Here is a 14972-nt window from a genome sequence, read left to right on the forward strand (position 1 = left end):
GGTTGTTTGTTTTTCGGGTGTGGAGTTTGGTGAGTTCCTTATAGATTCTGGATATTAACCCTTTATCTGATATGTCATTTGCAACTATCTTTTCCCATTCCTTTGGTTGCCTATTAGTTTTGTGGGTTGTTTCCTTGGCTGTGCAGAAGCTTTTAATCTTGATGAGGTCCCAATCGTTTATTTTTGCTCTTGATTCCCTTGCTTTGGGGGATGTGTCAAGTAAGAGGTTGCTGCAGGATCCACTCTTTCCTTAATGGGAGCATGAAATTATAGTAATAAATTTTTACTTTTTAGTTTGAATCATGTTTTGTTGGAGGATGTCCCATCAAATTTTATTTTCTACTAGATTTTGCCTGTAAGAGGAACAACTAGTAGCAAAAACCTATGAAATAACAGTAGCAACTGACTAATTTCATCCATTTTGATAAATACCTAATTTCCAGAAATCACCTTTTGTTATTTAACTACATGCTCTTTATTTATTTTTATGTTTATTTATTTATTTTTGAGAGAGAGACAGAGAGCATGAATGGAGGAGGGACAAAGAGAGGGAAAGAGACACAGAATTCAAGGAAGGCTCCAGGCTCCAAGCTGTCAGCACAGAGCCCAATCCTGGGCTTGAACTCACAAACTGTGACATCATGACCTGTGGCAAAGTTAGACACTCAACCTACTGAGCCACCCAGGTGACAGCTACATTCTCTTTAAAGTAAAGAGATGCTCAATAGAAGATTTGAGATTTAACCCAGAAAAGTAACCAGTTAAAAACTATTTATTGTCTCATTTCTTAAGCAAATCATCTAATGGCATAGGTATGCCGTCTTGAAGTATGCAAATCCAAAATTCATTCTTTTCAGTGATTCCAAATTCATCCGAATCTGAGATTTTTTACTCAAGGTAATAAAGCTCAAGGAAAATTTTTCCTATGAATTAAAATGTCAGTTTATTAACATGTATTGAGAAATCCCTTCCCTTTCTGTGGTCACCCTAAAGAGTCAGGGTGTACTCTTACATTCAAAATTTGTTTTGGATATTAAGAATGATGATGCCAGCATTCAAACATTAAAAATGGAATCTCTTTCTTATACCCTTCACTTTGCTCCCATTGTTTATTCTTATATTCAGCACATTATCTCCTTAGCTAAATCAATTCTCCCATTTCTTGTTTTCTTAATGTTTGTTTGTTTTGAGAAAGAGAGAGAGAACATGATAGGGGAGAGGTAGAGAATCTCAAGCATGTTCCATGTTGTCAGTGCAGAGTCTGATGGGGAGCTCACTTCCACGAACTATGAGCTCATGACCTGAGCCGAAATCAAGAGTGGGATGCTTAACTGACTGAGCCACCCACATGCTCCATCACTTCTTATACTTAAGACTTGGTGACACCTGGGTGGCTCAGTCAGTTAAGCATCCGACTTCGACTCAGGTCATGGTCTTACGGTTCATGGGTTTGAGCCCCGCATCGGGCTCTGTGCTGACAGCTCAGAACCTGGAGCCTGCTTCAGATTCTGTGTCTCCCTCTCTCTCTGCCCCTCCCCTGCTCATGCTATCTGTCTGTCTGTCTGTCTGTCTCTCTCTCTCTCTCTCAGAAATAAATAAAGCATTTAAAAAAAAACTTTTTAAAAAAGACTTGTTGGTTTGGGAGCCTTTCTTTTTAAAATGGCTCCTTATTTCTTAATTGATATTTACTTTCTTAAAATTTAATGGTTCTTAAAAGGCAGTCATAATTCTTTATTTTATTAAGACATCATGTGATAAGATAGCTGGGAACAGTAAAACAATATTTACAATTTCCTAAACTTGATGAAATAGTACATTCATAGTTCCCCAAACTGGCTTTCTATTCTTCTTCAGGTGCCTGGATCTATCACTGTATATTCAGTTCTTTCTCCTCTTAAAGCCATATGCCACATGGTTGACACAGGCTGCTTATACCTGTTTCTGTCAGAAACTACTCTGTCTAGTTCTGGCTGGCTCTCAAACTATGCATTGAACCGCTGGGACAGGAAGAGAAAAATCCCAGAGAGGAGGCAAATTGAGAGAAAGACCTGAGAAATCTGCATACATATTACCCTCACATCACTGGCTATCCCCTAAAGTGTACTTGCTCAGGGTGTGACTGCAGAATACCCAGCAGAAATTTGTAGTTGAAGGAGAAAGAGTAAGGCAGAGATTTCAGCATTATTGTGGTACTCTGGAGACAGATAAGGCTTGTGCCTTTGTCAAGGTAGAAGAATCTTGGTAAATACATTGCCTAAGCTTATGGTGACTTCCAGAAGTACACCCCCTAGTAGTAAAGACTGTACCCTAGTAATAAGCACAAAACTGAAATAAATTGCTCTTATAAAACCCAAAACCAAGACCTCAACGGAATGAGGTATCTGCCAGTACTCAATTTGCCTTGCCAAAAGAAAACCTAATTTCCACCTAGGCGAAGATATCATCTTAAGCTTCTACAGTTTATTTACAATTAATTTCTGGAATCCAGTTAAAAATATAAGGGATCCTGAGAAAACAGTACCAAAAAAAATAGGTAATAGAATCCACAGGTGATCAGATATTGGTGTTATCAGAAAGAGATTTTAAAATAACACTATTTTATTCAGGAAAATCAAGGAGTGGTAGACAACAGAAATGAAAAATGAAGATTTTCAATATGGAATTTAATCTATTAAAAAGAATCTAAAAATATGTCTTAAAAGAGTCTGATGACCACTTTAGAGCTGAAAAATGACATATTTGGAATTAGGAATTTATTCAGTTGGTGTAGTATAATAGCAAATATACAGGACAGCAGGATTAGGGAACTAGGAGATAAAAATCACTCTTCTAATTAGCTTTTCCGTATATCATAACTATTCTTATCCTTTATTTTTGCTAGTTCCCTCTTTCTTCCCCTTTCTTAGTCCATAACTTCTCTTTTCCCAACTGTGTTTTTTTCTGTTTAATTTTTTTCCCTATACATCCTTTTTGAAAATCTGTGTCCCTATGTCAGTAGCAGATCATATTAGGAAATTTAGTTAAGTGATTCATTATTAGATGAATTATTAGATGAAGCTAACATAGAGAACAGTTTATCACACTACATGAAGTGCAAAAAGGTCCACGTAGAAAGGCACCAAGTAAATTTATCAGCAAGCCAGAAGGTAAAGATCCAGTGATAGAATCTGAGTCCCAAAGAATCCTGCTTCCCAGAAAATTAGTGTAGCAAACAGATCCTCATTTCCAAAGAAGTTAAAATTAAGAAAATGACCTGTAAACCCACTGTAGGAAGCAAAGCCAGGTAACTCTAGCTGTGGCAGAGAGTTACTTAGTGGTATGGTCCTTACATACAGAGTTGGCCATGGCTTGTTTTCTGCAACTGTATGCCTTTGTCATCGTTAGGTATGAGCAGCAATACCAGTGACCCCAAGCCAGGAAACATCTGCAATTTGTGAATTTCTGCTCCCTTGAAACCATACTGGTCCCAGAATCCAGGGATGTTTAAGTTGGTTGCCCTATGAGGATTGAAGGGTTTTTGAGAACAAGAAAACATACCAGTCATTATATCAGATGTTGGTGCATAATTGCTCTTTGTTTTGGGTTTATAAAATTAAGTAATATAAATGTTATTTATTTCTCTTAGGATTAGGTCTGCTACCATCAGTTAAATCTTAAATTTGGGTATGTAGGCCTAAAGGTTAGGGTTGATAAGCTATTCCTTAGAAAGAGGTATAGAATATTAGGTTGTAAAATGATTTAATTTTGTTTAAAAAAATTTTTCTAACGTTTATTCATTTTTTGAGAGACAGAACAAGCAGGGGAGGGGAGGAGAGAGAGGGAGACATAGAATCTAAAGCATGCTCAGCTCTGAGCTGTCAGCACAGAACCCAGTGTAGGGCTTGAACTCACAAACCACAAGATCATGACCTGAGCTGAAGTCGGAAGCTGAAAAATCTGAGCCATCCAGGCACCCTTAATTTTGTAATAAAATACATATCTGTCCGTGTGTCTACATTCCTAAGTTATTTTAACTTGTTACCAAACCCTGCCTAACTTAACATGAATTTACTCTTCAAATAGTAGATAAGAAATTTTTATCTGCAACTGGATCCTGTTTCAATGTTTTTTTGAAGATTCTTTTTTTTTATTTTTTTTAAATGTTTTTATTTATTTCTGAGAGAGAGAGAGACCACACGAGCAGGGGAGGATCAGAGAGAGAGGGAGACACAGAATCTGAAGCAGGCTTCAGGCTCTGAGCTAGCTGTCGGCACAGAGTCCGAGGCAGGGCTCGAAGGCGCGAACCGCGAAATCATGACCTGAGCTGAAGCTGGACGTTTAACCTACTGATCCACCCAGGTGCCCCCTGTTTCAATATTAAAAGCTTATATATCCAGTATTTTTTTTAATTTTAGTTTTATTGAGGTATAAAAGAAAAACAAATTTCAAGACATAAATTATACATTATGTGACCTGACAGATGTATACATTGTAACAAACTATAGAAATGATACCTGAAAGTATAGACTTTTGATGTATACATTGTAAAAGGATTCCTCCCATACATTTAACACATCAGTCATCTCCCATATCTACACTTTTCTGGTGTTTTGTTTTGATTTTGTTTTTGTGAGAACATCTGAGTTCTGCCATCCCACCAAACCTCAATCATACAACTCTGTGTTATTAACCACTGTCAAAATGCTTTACCTCTGGTCCTCAGATCTTATTCATCTTATAACTGAAAGTTTGTACCCTTTTACTAGGCTCTCCCTATTTTTCCTGTCTCTTAGCCCTTGCAACCACTTTTTTACTCTGTTACTAAGAGTTTGGTGCTTTTTTTCTTTTCTTTTCATTTTTTCCCCCAAAGATTCTATGTATAAGTGATCCCATGCATTATTTATCATTGTCTGTCTGGATCATTTCACTTAGCATAATGTCCTCACATTCCATCCAGATTGTGTCAAAGGCAGTGTTTTCTTCTTCTCAAGACTGAATAATATTCCATTGTATATACATACCACAGCTTCTTTATCAGTTCAACCATTGATGGACACTTAGGTTACTTCCGTACATTAAAAGCTTTAGACAGCTTTCGCTCTATTCTTGAATGTTATTTGCCTCAGAACTTTGAAATGTTAGCTAATATTACTGCTCTTGCACTAAAATCTTTTCGTTAACCTTCTCTCCTAAATTTTCTCTACCTGGGTTTTTCCTGTCCCACAGAATCGAACAAGCTTGGTCTTTATTTACTCATTAATTCTCTTATACATTCAAATATCTGAGTACTTACCGAACACCAGGACAGATACAAAGTCACTTCCTACATTTCATTTACCTTGTCTCCCTTTGGCAGTCTTAATTCCAATCAAAAGAATATTTTCCTAAGTAATTCACACTAGGTTTTTTTTTGCGTGTGATTGATATGAATATAAACTTGCTTGAATATTTTAGGATTTGTCTTTGTTGTTAATAGCAGGAGATAACGAAAAATAAACAAACAAAACAAGATTTTCTTAGTGGAGATTGGCTAAAAGCCCCAAACTTCCTTTTTATCTTTTTTTCTTTAATTTTGCTCAGCATTTAAAACTTAGTGTAAATTAACTGTTTTAGCTATCTGTATCTTTTTTCTCTTTGAGCCATCAAGTCAGGAGGGCGTATGTCTTTTTGTCCTTCTCTTTCTCATGGCTCACAATAACTACTTTTTCTAAACAGTCACTGTTGTTGTGGTATAATTCACTCTCTTACGTAAATTCATCCTTTTAACACGTACAATTCTTTAAGTTGACAAATGCATATAGACATGTATCTGCTTCCACATTCAGAATACGGAACATCATCCCCCAAAGTTCCCTCATGCTGCTCTCCTCCTTCCATCCCTAGACTCTGATGTGCTTTCTATCTCTATTGCTTTGTGTTTTCTGGATGACTTAATACTGGAATCATATGGTTAGTGGCTTTTGGGTTTAACTTCTTTCACTTGGCAAAATGTGTTTGGGTTTCACTCATGTTGTGTATAGCAATAGTTTGCTCCTTTTTTATTGATAAATGGTATTCTATTACATGGATACACCATGATTTTATCCATGCACCCATTTAAGTACATTTGGGTTGTCTTGATACTCTGGCTTTTATGAACAAAGCCACTAAAAACATTCATTTTGTAGCTTCTTTTTAAATGAGTACTGCTTAGAAATGGGGCATTATGATATAAATGTGAAAACAATTAAGTGCAAGGTTACCAGAGACCTGGGCTCTCATCTATTTTGCATCCAGTTAAGTAACTTATTAAGTTGAAAAGATAATTTAACCTCTCTGTGCTTACTTGTTTTGCAAAATGTGCATGATTTATGGCTTCTTCTAGCTTTAAAATAGCATGATATTGTGATGTATAGGTAAGGCATTTACTCTTGTGATCAGAGGAGAACTTACAAATGCTCACATACATATTTATAAAATTAAACTATATGAATCAAGTATAAGTAATATTTTAAATTATGTTATTTTGTCTCTAAGTCCATTCACAGATGATTGGAAAATAATATAATTTTCTTAATGAATTTTAAAGGTTATCATAATCTGAGTTTTTTAACTATGTAATCTAATTGATTTTACATTGGAAAATTATTTTGATGATGATACTCTTACGTATATATTTGATAAGTATTTTCATTTAAAATGTGTCAACATTTATGTACTTATGTATTTATGTGTTTTAAATTTATTTTTAATGTAGATGGGTCTAGGAAAGACAATCCAGGCAATTGCAATTGCTTACTTCTATAAGGAAGAATGGCCACTTTTAATAGTGGTCCCTTCATCTCTCAGATACCCTTGGACAGAAGAAATGGAGAAATGGATCCCAGAGCTAAGTCCAGAGGATATCAATGTTATTCAGAATAAAACTGATACTGGGTAAGAACTGCTTTTTAGTCTTTAAGGGGGGGAAAAAGCTTTCTCACATGTATTTAGTAAATACTAAAGTTTAGAATGAAATATAATCTATAAACCATAATTTAGAACTAAGAGAGTAGAGTGGAGAATTTTATTTTGCATTTTAAAATATGAATTATTTATCTAAAACCCAACAGTATACTAGTGCTTTAAATTCCTTTCTGGTGTATTTTTAAAGTAAATGTAAATAGATATACTTTGAAAGATTTATGTAACGTCTACTTTTTTAAAATTTTTTTAATGTTTTCTTTATTTCTGAGAGAGAGAGGCAAGATGAACAGGGGAGGGTCAGAGAGAGAGAGGGAGAAACAGAATCCGAAGCAGGCACCAGCCTCTGAGCTGTCAGCACAGAGCCCAATGGGGCTCGAACCCACAAACTATGAGATCATGACCTGAGCCAAAGTTGGACTCTTAACTGACTGAGCCCCACAGGCGCCCCACGTATCTACTTTATATATACTTTAAATATACTTAAATCTCACTATTTTGGGGTTCCAAAATACATTTCAAAACTTTTCAACGATTAGTTTGAAGTTTGTGAGCTTTTATTGTCTGCAATGATGGTAGTTTTTGCTTTCCAAATTCTTGATTAATATGCAAGTTTTATACGTCACTCAAAATAAGTATTTAACAGTTTTATTTTCTTTATTATATTTATAATTTTAATACTTTCTATATTGAAAATATTTGTTTTGAGATTATTCAAGTTTCCCCTCAAAAATAAGTCATAATGTAACTATTAGGGTTTTTTTCATTTGTTTTCTAGCCATGGGGATAAACTAATCTATTTGAATATTGGTAATTTTTACATTGTATTTATAGGTGAATTACACAAATTATCATGTTTCTGTAAGATCAAAATAACCAGTTTCTGACCCTCAAATAAAAGGCAGTATATGTATTTGAAATAAATGTCTGTTAATACTTGGATTTTTTTTAAATTACGGTATTATTGTACTGTGTTGTATTCTCTAGGATTGTTAACATAAAGACTATTTGTGAAAATAAAGTTGGCCTTTGTGAATGTCCTCACATATTAGTTGGAGGCTTTTTCTCTTTTGACCTTTGAATTATAGTTCTTTAAAATATGTCTTTATGGGCCTAATGAAATTTGGACAGTATTTTCATGGTCAAAATAAAATTTTGGCAATAGTTTTAAATTTCTTCTTGTCCAATAAAACTGCATGAAATTTACAACTTAAGGATTTAGAGAATGTAGGCCTTTATATGCACTTTTTGTTAGCTATAGTTTATTTAAAAGTTTACATTTAATTTTCTCAAAATATGTATCTTCTCTCATCTTTTATAATATTTAGGTCATCTAGTTTTCCTTATTATTTAGGAAATATTGTTTAGCAATTAAATAAGGCCAATATTTTTATTTGGATAGTATTTGGTGTCCATTAGAATGTATTACATCCCAGAGTATAACTTTTCTGGAAGATCTTAGTTTAGGGAAAGAAAAACTTACCCGTTCTCTTCCAAGTACTTAAAGAAATAGCTTTTGATATATACAAACATCTGGCAACATGTATTTACCACATATACATGTAACTCCTTTTGGTATATGGCAGGTTGTGCCTGAACTGTTCTACAGTAGACTTTCAAGCTTATCTTTTGTATATGGTTCTCAGTATACCTAAGTTAGTAATATTAACCCTATACTTTTCTTCTGTCACCTTTTTTGGTGTTTGATTATAATAAGAAAATCCTAAGTCTCTCTATTAACTACATTTACCCAGGGCTTAAAATGTAGTTGACATTAAGAAAAAAATGCAAGTGTTGTAAATATTTATGCATCCAACATGAGAATACCCAAATATATAAAACAATTGTTAACAAATTTAAAGGAGGTACTCGATAGTAATACAATAATAGTAGGGGCGTTTACAACTCACATCCGTGAACAGATCATCCAAACAGAAAATCAACAAGAAAACAGTGGCTTCGAATGACACACTGGACTAGAAGGGTTTAACAGATATATTCAGAACATTCCATTCTAAAACAGCTTAATACACATTTCTTTTCAAGTGTACTTGGAACATTCTCCAAAACAGATCACATACTAGGCCACAAAACAAGTCTCAACAAATTGAAAAAGATCCAGATTATACCATGTATCTTTTCTGACCACAGTGCTACAAAACTAGAAATCCACCACAACAAACGGTCTGGAAAGAACACAAATACATGGTGGCTAAATAACATGCTACTAAATAATGAATGGGTCAAGCAAGAAATCAAAGAAGAAATTAAAATTTACTTGGAGAGAAATGCAAATGAAATCACAATGGTCTATCCTCTTTTGGGTCCTCACTTCCAAGTTGACCAAGGAAAGAAGGAATAACAGGCCCCAAAGAGCCACAGCCACATGCAGCCGGTTTGCTTTATCACCTGTGCCTGTTTTATTCACAAGGACAAGGCCATAAAGACGTTCATTATTCAGCACATGGTAGAGGCCACCTGTCGGGAACATTTCCAAAGTGAGTGTCTTCAATGCCTTTGCGCTTCCCAAGCTGTATGTGAAACTACATCACTATGTGAGCTGTGCTCTACAGAGCAAGGTATCAGGAGTTGCTCTGGTGATGCACGGAAAGAATGAACATCCTCACCCCAATTTAGACCTGCAGGTGCTACCTCACAGCTGCCACCAAAACTGATGTGAGGAGCTAGGTCCTTAAGGATGGAAGAAAAACTGTTTTCTGGAAAAAAAAATAAAATGGAGATTATACTTAAAAAGAAAAGAAAAAGAAAACACAATCATCCAAAATCTTTGGGATGCAACAAAACCAGTCCTAAGAGGGAAGTTTATAGAATGAATGAATGAATGAATGAATGAATGATTAAATAAATATCTCAAATAAACAATCCAACTTTACACCTAAAGGAGCCAGAAAAAGAAGAATAACAAAATTCATAACCAGCAGAAAATAAAGATTAGAACAGAAATAAAGGAAACTAAAAAACAAAAATCAAAAAATAACAGAACAAGTCTGTGAAACCAGCAGCTGGTTCTTTGAAAAAATGAGCAAAATTGATGATAATCCAGACTCATTAAAAAAAAATCAGAAATGGAAAAGGAGAAATAACAACCAACACCACAGAACTATAAAAGATCATAGAATATTATGAAAAATTATATTCCTAAAATTGAACAACTAGAAGAAATGGATTAATTCCCAGAAACATTTAACCTCCCAACACTGAGTCAGGAAGAAATAGAAAATTTGAACTGGCTGATTACCAGCAATGTAACTGAATCAGTATTCAAAAAAGTGAAATCAAAGTCCAGGACCACAAGCTTAACAGGAGAATTCTACCAAATGTTTATTTTTTTAATTTTTTTATTTTTTTCTTAAATAGTTTATTATCAAGTTGGATTCCATAGAACACCCAGTGCTCATCTCAACAAGTGCCCTCCTCCATGCCCATCACCCCCTTCCCCTCTCCCCTACCCCTAACAGCCATCAGTTTGTTCTCAGCTTTAAGAATCTCTCATGGTTTGAGAGACTCTTGAATGCTGACAAAAACTGAGGACTGATGGATGTGGGGGGGAGGGGGGGATGGGCATGGATGAGGGCACTTGTGGGGATGAGCACTGGGTATTATGTGGAAACTAATTTGACAGTAAACTATATGTTAAAAAAAAAAAAAAGAATCTCTCATGTTTGTCTCCCTCCCTCTGCCCAACTATTTTTTCACCTTCTCCTCCCCCATGGTCTTCCGTTAAGTTCCTCCTATAAGTGGAAGCATATGGTATCTGTCTTTCTCTTCCTGACTTATTTCGCTCAGCATAACACCCTCAAGTTCCATCCATGTTGCTACACATGGCCAGATTTCATTCTTTCTCATTGCCATGTAGTATTCCATTGTATAGATAAACCACATCTTCTTAATCCATTCGTCCATTGATGGACACTTAGGCTTTTTCCATGATTTGGCTGTGTTGAGAGTGCTGCTATGAACATTGGGGTCCATGTGCCCCTATGCATCAGCACTCCTGGATCTCTTGGGTAAATTCCTAGCAGTGCTATTGCTGGGTCATAGGAGAGTTCTATTGTTAATTTTTTGAGGAACCTTCACACTTTTCCACAGAGCTGCACCCGTTTACATTCCCACCAACAGTGTAGGAGGGTGCCCATTTCTCCACATCCTCACCAGTACCTATAGTCTCCTGATTGGTTCATTTTTGCCACTCTGACTGGCATGAGGTGGTGTCTCAGTGTGGTTTTGATTTGTATTTCCCTGATGAGGAGGGATGCTAAGCATCGTTTCATGTGTCTGTTGGTCATCTGGATGTCCTCTTTGGAGAAGTGTCTATTCATGTCTTCTGTCCATTTCTTCACTGGATTGTTTGTTTTTCAGGTGTGGAGTTTGGTGAGTTCCTTACAGATTTTGGATACTAGCCCTTTATCTTATATTATCATTTGCAACTATCTTTTCCCATTCTGCCGGTTGCCTATTAGTTTTATGGATTGTTTCCTTTGCCGTGCAGAAGCTTTTAATCTTGATGAGGTCCCAGTAGTTCATTATTGCTCTTGATTCCGTTTCCTTTGGGGGTGAGTCAAGTAAGAAGTTGCTGCGGTTGAGGTCAAATAAGTTGTTTCCTGCTTTCTCCTCAAGAGTTTTGATGGTTTCCTGTCTCATATTCAGGTTCTTTATCCATTTTGAGTTTATTTTTTGTGTATGGTGTGAGAAAATGATCTAGTTTCATTCTTCTGCATGTTGCTGTCCAGTTCTCCCAACACCATCTGTTAAAGAGGCTGTCTTTTTTTCCATTGGATATTCTTTCCTGCTTTGTCAAATATCAGTTGGCTGTATACTTTTGGGTCAACTTCTGAGTTCTCAATTCTGTTCCATTGGTCTATGTGTCTGTTTTTGTGCCAATACCATACTGTCTTGATGACGACAGCTTTGTAGTAGAGGCTAAAGTCTGGGATGGTGATGCCTCCCATTTTTCTACCAAACATTTAAAGAGTTAATACCTATTCCTCTCAAACTATTCCAAAAAATAAAAAAGGAGGGAAAACTTCCAGATCATTCTGTAAGGCAGCATTACCTTGATACCAAAACCAGACAAAGACACCACCAAAAAAGAGAACTACAGACCAAGACCCCTTATGCAGATAGTTGCAAAAATCCTCAGCACAATACTAGCAAACCAAATCCAACAATGCATGTTAAAAAATCATTCACCAGTATCCAACAGAATTCATTTCCAAGAGCCAAGAGTGGTTCAGTATTCACAAATCAATCCACATGTTACATCACATCAATAAATGATTAAGGCACCTGAGTGGTTCAGTTAGTTAAGCTTCTTGTTTTTGGCTCAGGTCATGATCTCATGATTCGTGAGATTGAGCCCTGCATTGTGCTCTCCACTGACAGCATGAATCCTGCTTGGAATTCTTTCTCTCTCTCTACCTTCTTCCTTCTCTCCCTCCCTCCACTCACATTCTCTCTTCAAATAATTATTTAAAAAATAAGAGAAAGGATAAGAGCTGTATGATCATTTCAATAGATGCAAAAAAAAAAAAGGATTTGACAAACTACAAGATACATTCATGATAAAAATCCTCAACAAAGAAGGTTTAGAGGGAACATATTTCACCATAATAAAGGCCTTGTTATGAAAAACTGACAGCTAACATCATCCATAATGAGGAAAAACTGAGAGGTTTTCCCTAAGGTCAGGAACAAGACAGGGATGTCCATTCTCACTATTTTTATTCAACATAGTACTGGAAATCCTAGCCACAGCTAGACAAGAAAAAGAAATAAAAGGCATCCAAATTGATAAGGAAGAAGTAAAACTTTCACTGTTTGCAGATGACATGATATGCTATATAGAAAACCATTAAAGACTCCACCAATAAACTCTTAGAACTTATAAGTGAATTCAGTAACATCACAAGATAGAAAATACATTTCTATACACTAATTATGAAGCAGCAGAAAGAGAAATTAATAATCCCCTTTACAGTTGTACCAAAAATAGTAAGATACCTAGGAATAAACTTAACCAAAGAGGTGAAAAACATGTACTCTGAAAATTATAAAACAGTGATGAAAGAAACTGAGGACAACACAAAGAAATAGAAAGACATTCCATGCTCATAGATTGGAAGAACAAATATTGTTAAAATGTCTGTACTACCCAAAGTAGTCTACACATTTAATGCAGCCCCTATCAAAATACAAGAGCATTTTTCACCAAACTGGAACAAAAAATCCTAAAATTTGTATAGAACCACAAAACAATCTTGAAAAGGAAAAACAAAACTGGCAGAATCAAACCTTCATAATTCAAGATATAATACAAAGCTGTAGTAATCAAAATAGTGTGGTGCTGGCACAAAAATAGACAACATAGATCAATGTAACAGAATAGAAAATTCAGAAATAAACCCACAGTTATATGGCCAATTAATCTTTGACAAAGGAAGCAAGAATATACAATGGGAGAAAGAAAATCTGTTCAGCAAATCATGTCAGGAAAACTGGACAGCAACATGATATAGACTACTTACTTACATCATACAAAAAAATTAAAATGGATTAAGGGCCTAAATGTGAGACCTGAAAGCATAAAAATTCCAGAAGAGAGCACAGGCAGTAATTTCTCTGAAACTGGCTATAGCAACGTTTTTCTAGGTATGTCTCCTGAGACAAGGGAGACAAAAGCAAAAATCAACTATTGGTACTATGTCGCAATACGAAGCTTCTGCACAGTGAAGGAAACCGTCAACAAAACTAAAAGGCAACCTACTGAATAGGAGAAGATATTTGCAAATGACATTTCTGATCAAGGATTGGGATCCAAAATCTAAAAAGAACTTATGCAACTCAAGGTCCAAAAAACAAACAACCCAACTAAAAAAGGGGAAGAAAACATGAACAGACATTTCTCCAAATAAGACAAACAGATAGATAGCCACCAGACACATAAGAAGATTCTCAACATCATCCATTATCAGAGAAATGGAAAATCAAAATCACAATGAGGTAGCACTTCACACCTGTCAGAATGGCTAAAATCAAAAACTCAAGAAACAGCAGATGTTGGAAAGAATGTGAGGGAAAAGGAACTCTCATGTCCTTTTGGTGGGAATGGAAACTGGTGTAGCCACTGTGGAAAACAGTTTGAATGTCTCACAAAAATTAAAAATAAAACTACCACATGATCCAGTAATCACACAACTGGGTATTTACCCTAGGAATATGAAAACACTAACTCAAAAGGATATATGTGTCTATGTTTATTGCAGCATTATTTACAATAGCCAAAATATGGAATCAGTCCATTGTCCATTGACGGATGGGATACTATTTAGCCATAACAAAAGAATGAAAGGCTGCTTGAGTGGCTCAGTCAGTTAAGCGTCCAACACTTCATTTCGGCTCAGGTCATGATCTCATGGTTGTGAGACTGAGATATGCATCAGGTTCAGTGCAGAGCCTGCTTGGGATTCTGTCTTTCTGCCCCTCCCCTACTTGTGCTTGCTCACTCTGTATCTCTCATTCTCTCTCTTTCTCAAAATAAAGAAAGAAAATTTTAAAAAAATGAAATCTTAGCATTTGCACCAACCTAGGTATAGTTAGTATAACATTTAGTGAAATAAGCCAGTCAGAGAAACACAAATACCGTATCATCTCACTTGTATGTGGAAACAGATGAACAAAGGAGTTTTAAAAAAAGAGACAAACCACGAAACTGACTCTTAACTATAGAGGGTAAACAGATGATTACCAGAATGGAGGCAGTTGGGGTGGGTGGGTAAAATAGGTAAAGAGGATTAAGAGTATACTTATCTTGATATGCACTAGGTGATACATGGAATTGTTGAATCACTATATTGTACACAACTGAATACAACTAATATAACACTGTATGTTAACTACATTGGAATTAAAAATTTTTAAATAAAAAAAATTTAAATGTAATTGTTGTACTGTTTTGATATTTAGGAGCTCTGCCTTTTCTCTTAGAGAGTAGAGAACTGCAAAAGACTGTCCTGTATTTTTTCACTGGTGTT

At 35.6% G+C, this 14972-nt stretch overlaps 1 protein-coding gene across 1 annotated transcript in view; it reads left to right on the forward strand.

The window, feature by feature from the left end:
* Positions 1-14972, forward strand: part of ZRANB3 (zinc finger RANBP2-type containing 3) — a 257774-nt gene that overhangs the window by 137647 nt on the left and 105155 nt on the right. The window contains exon 3 of the mRNA XM_077747849.1: positions 6716-6894. Coding sequence (XP_077603975.1) covers positions 6716-6894 — 179 coding nt within the window. The remainder of the gene's footprint in view (positions 1-6715; positions 6895-14972) is intronic.

This window comes from Crocuta crocuta, unplaced genomic scaffold (genome assembly GCF_008692635.1).
Source record: "Crocuta crocuta isolate KB4526 unplaced genomic scaffold, BGI_CrCroc_1.0 scaffold427, whole genome shotgun sequence".
NCBI classification, from domain to species: Eukaryota; Metazoa; Chordata; class Mammalia; order Carnivora; family Hyaenidae; genus Crocuta; species Crocuta crocuta.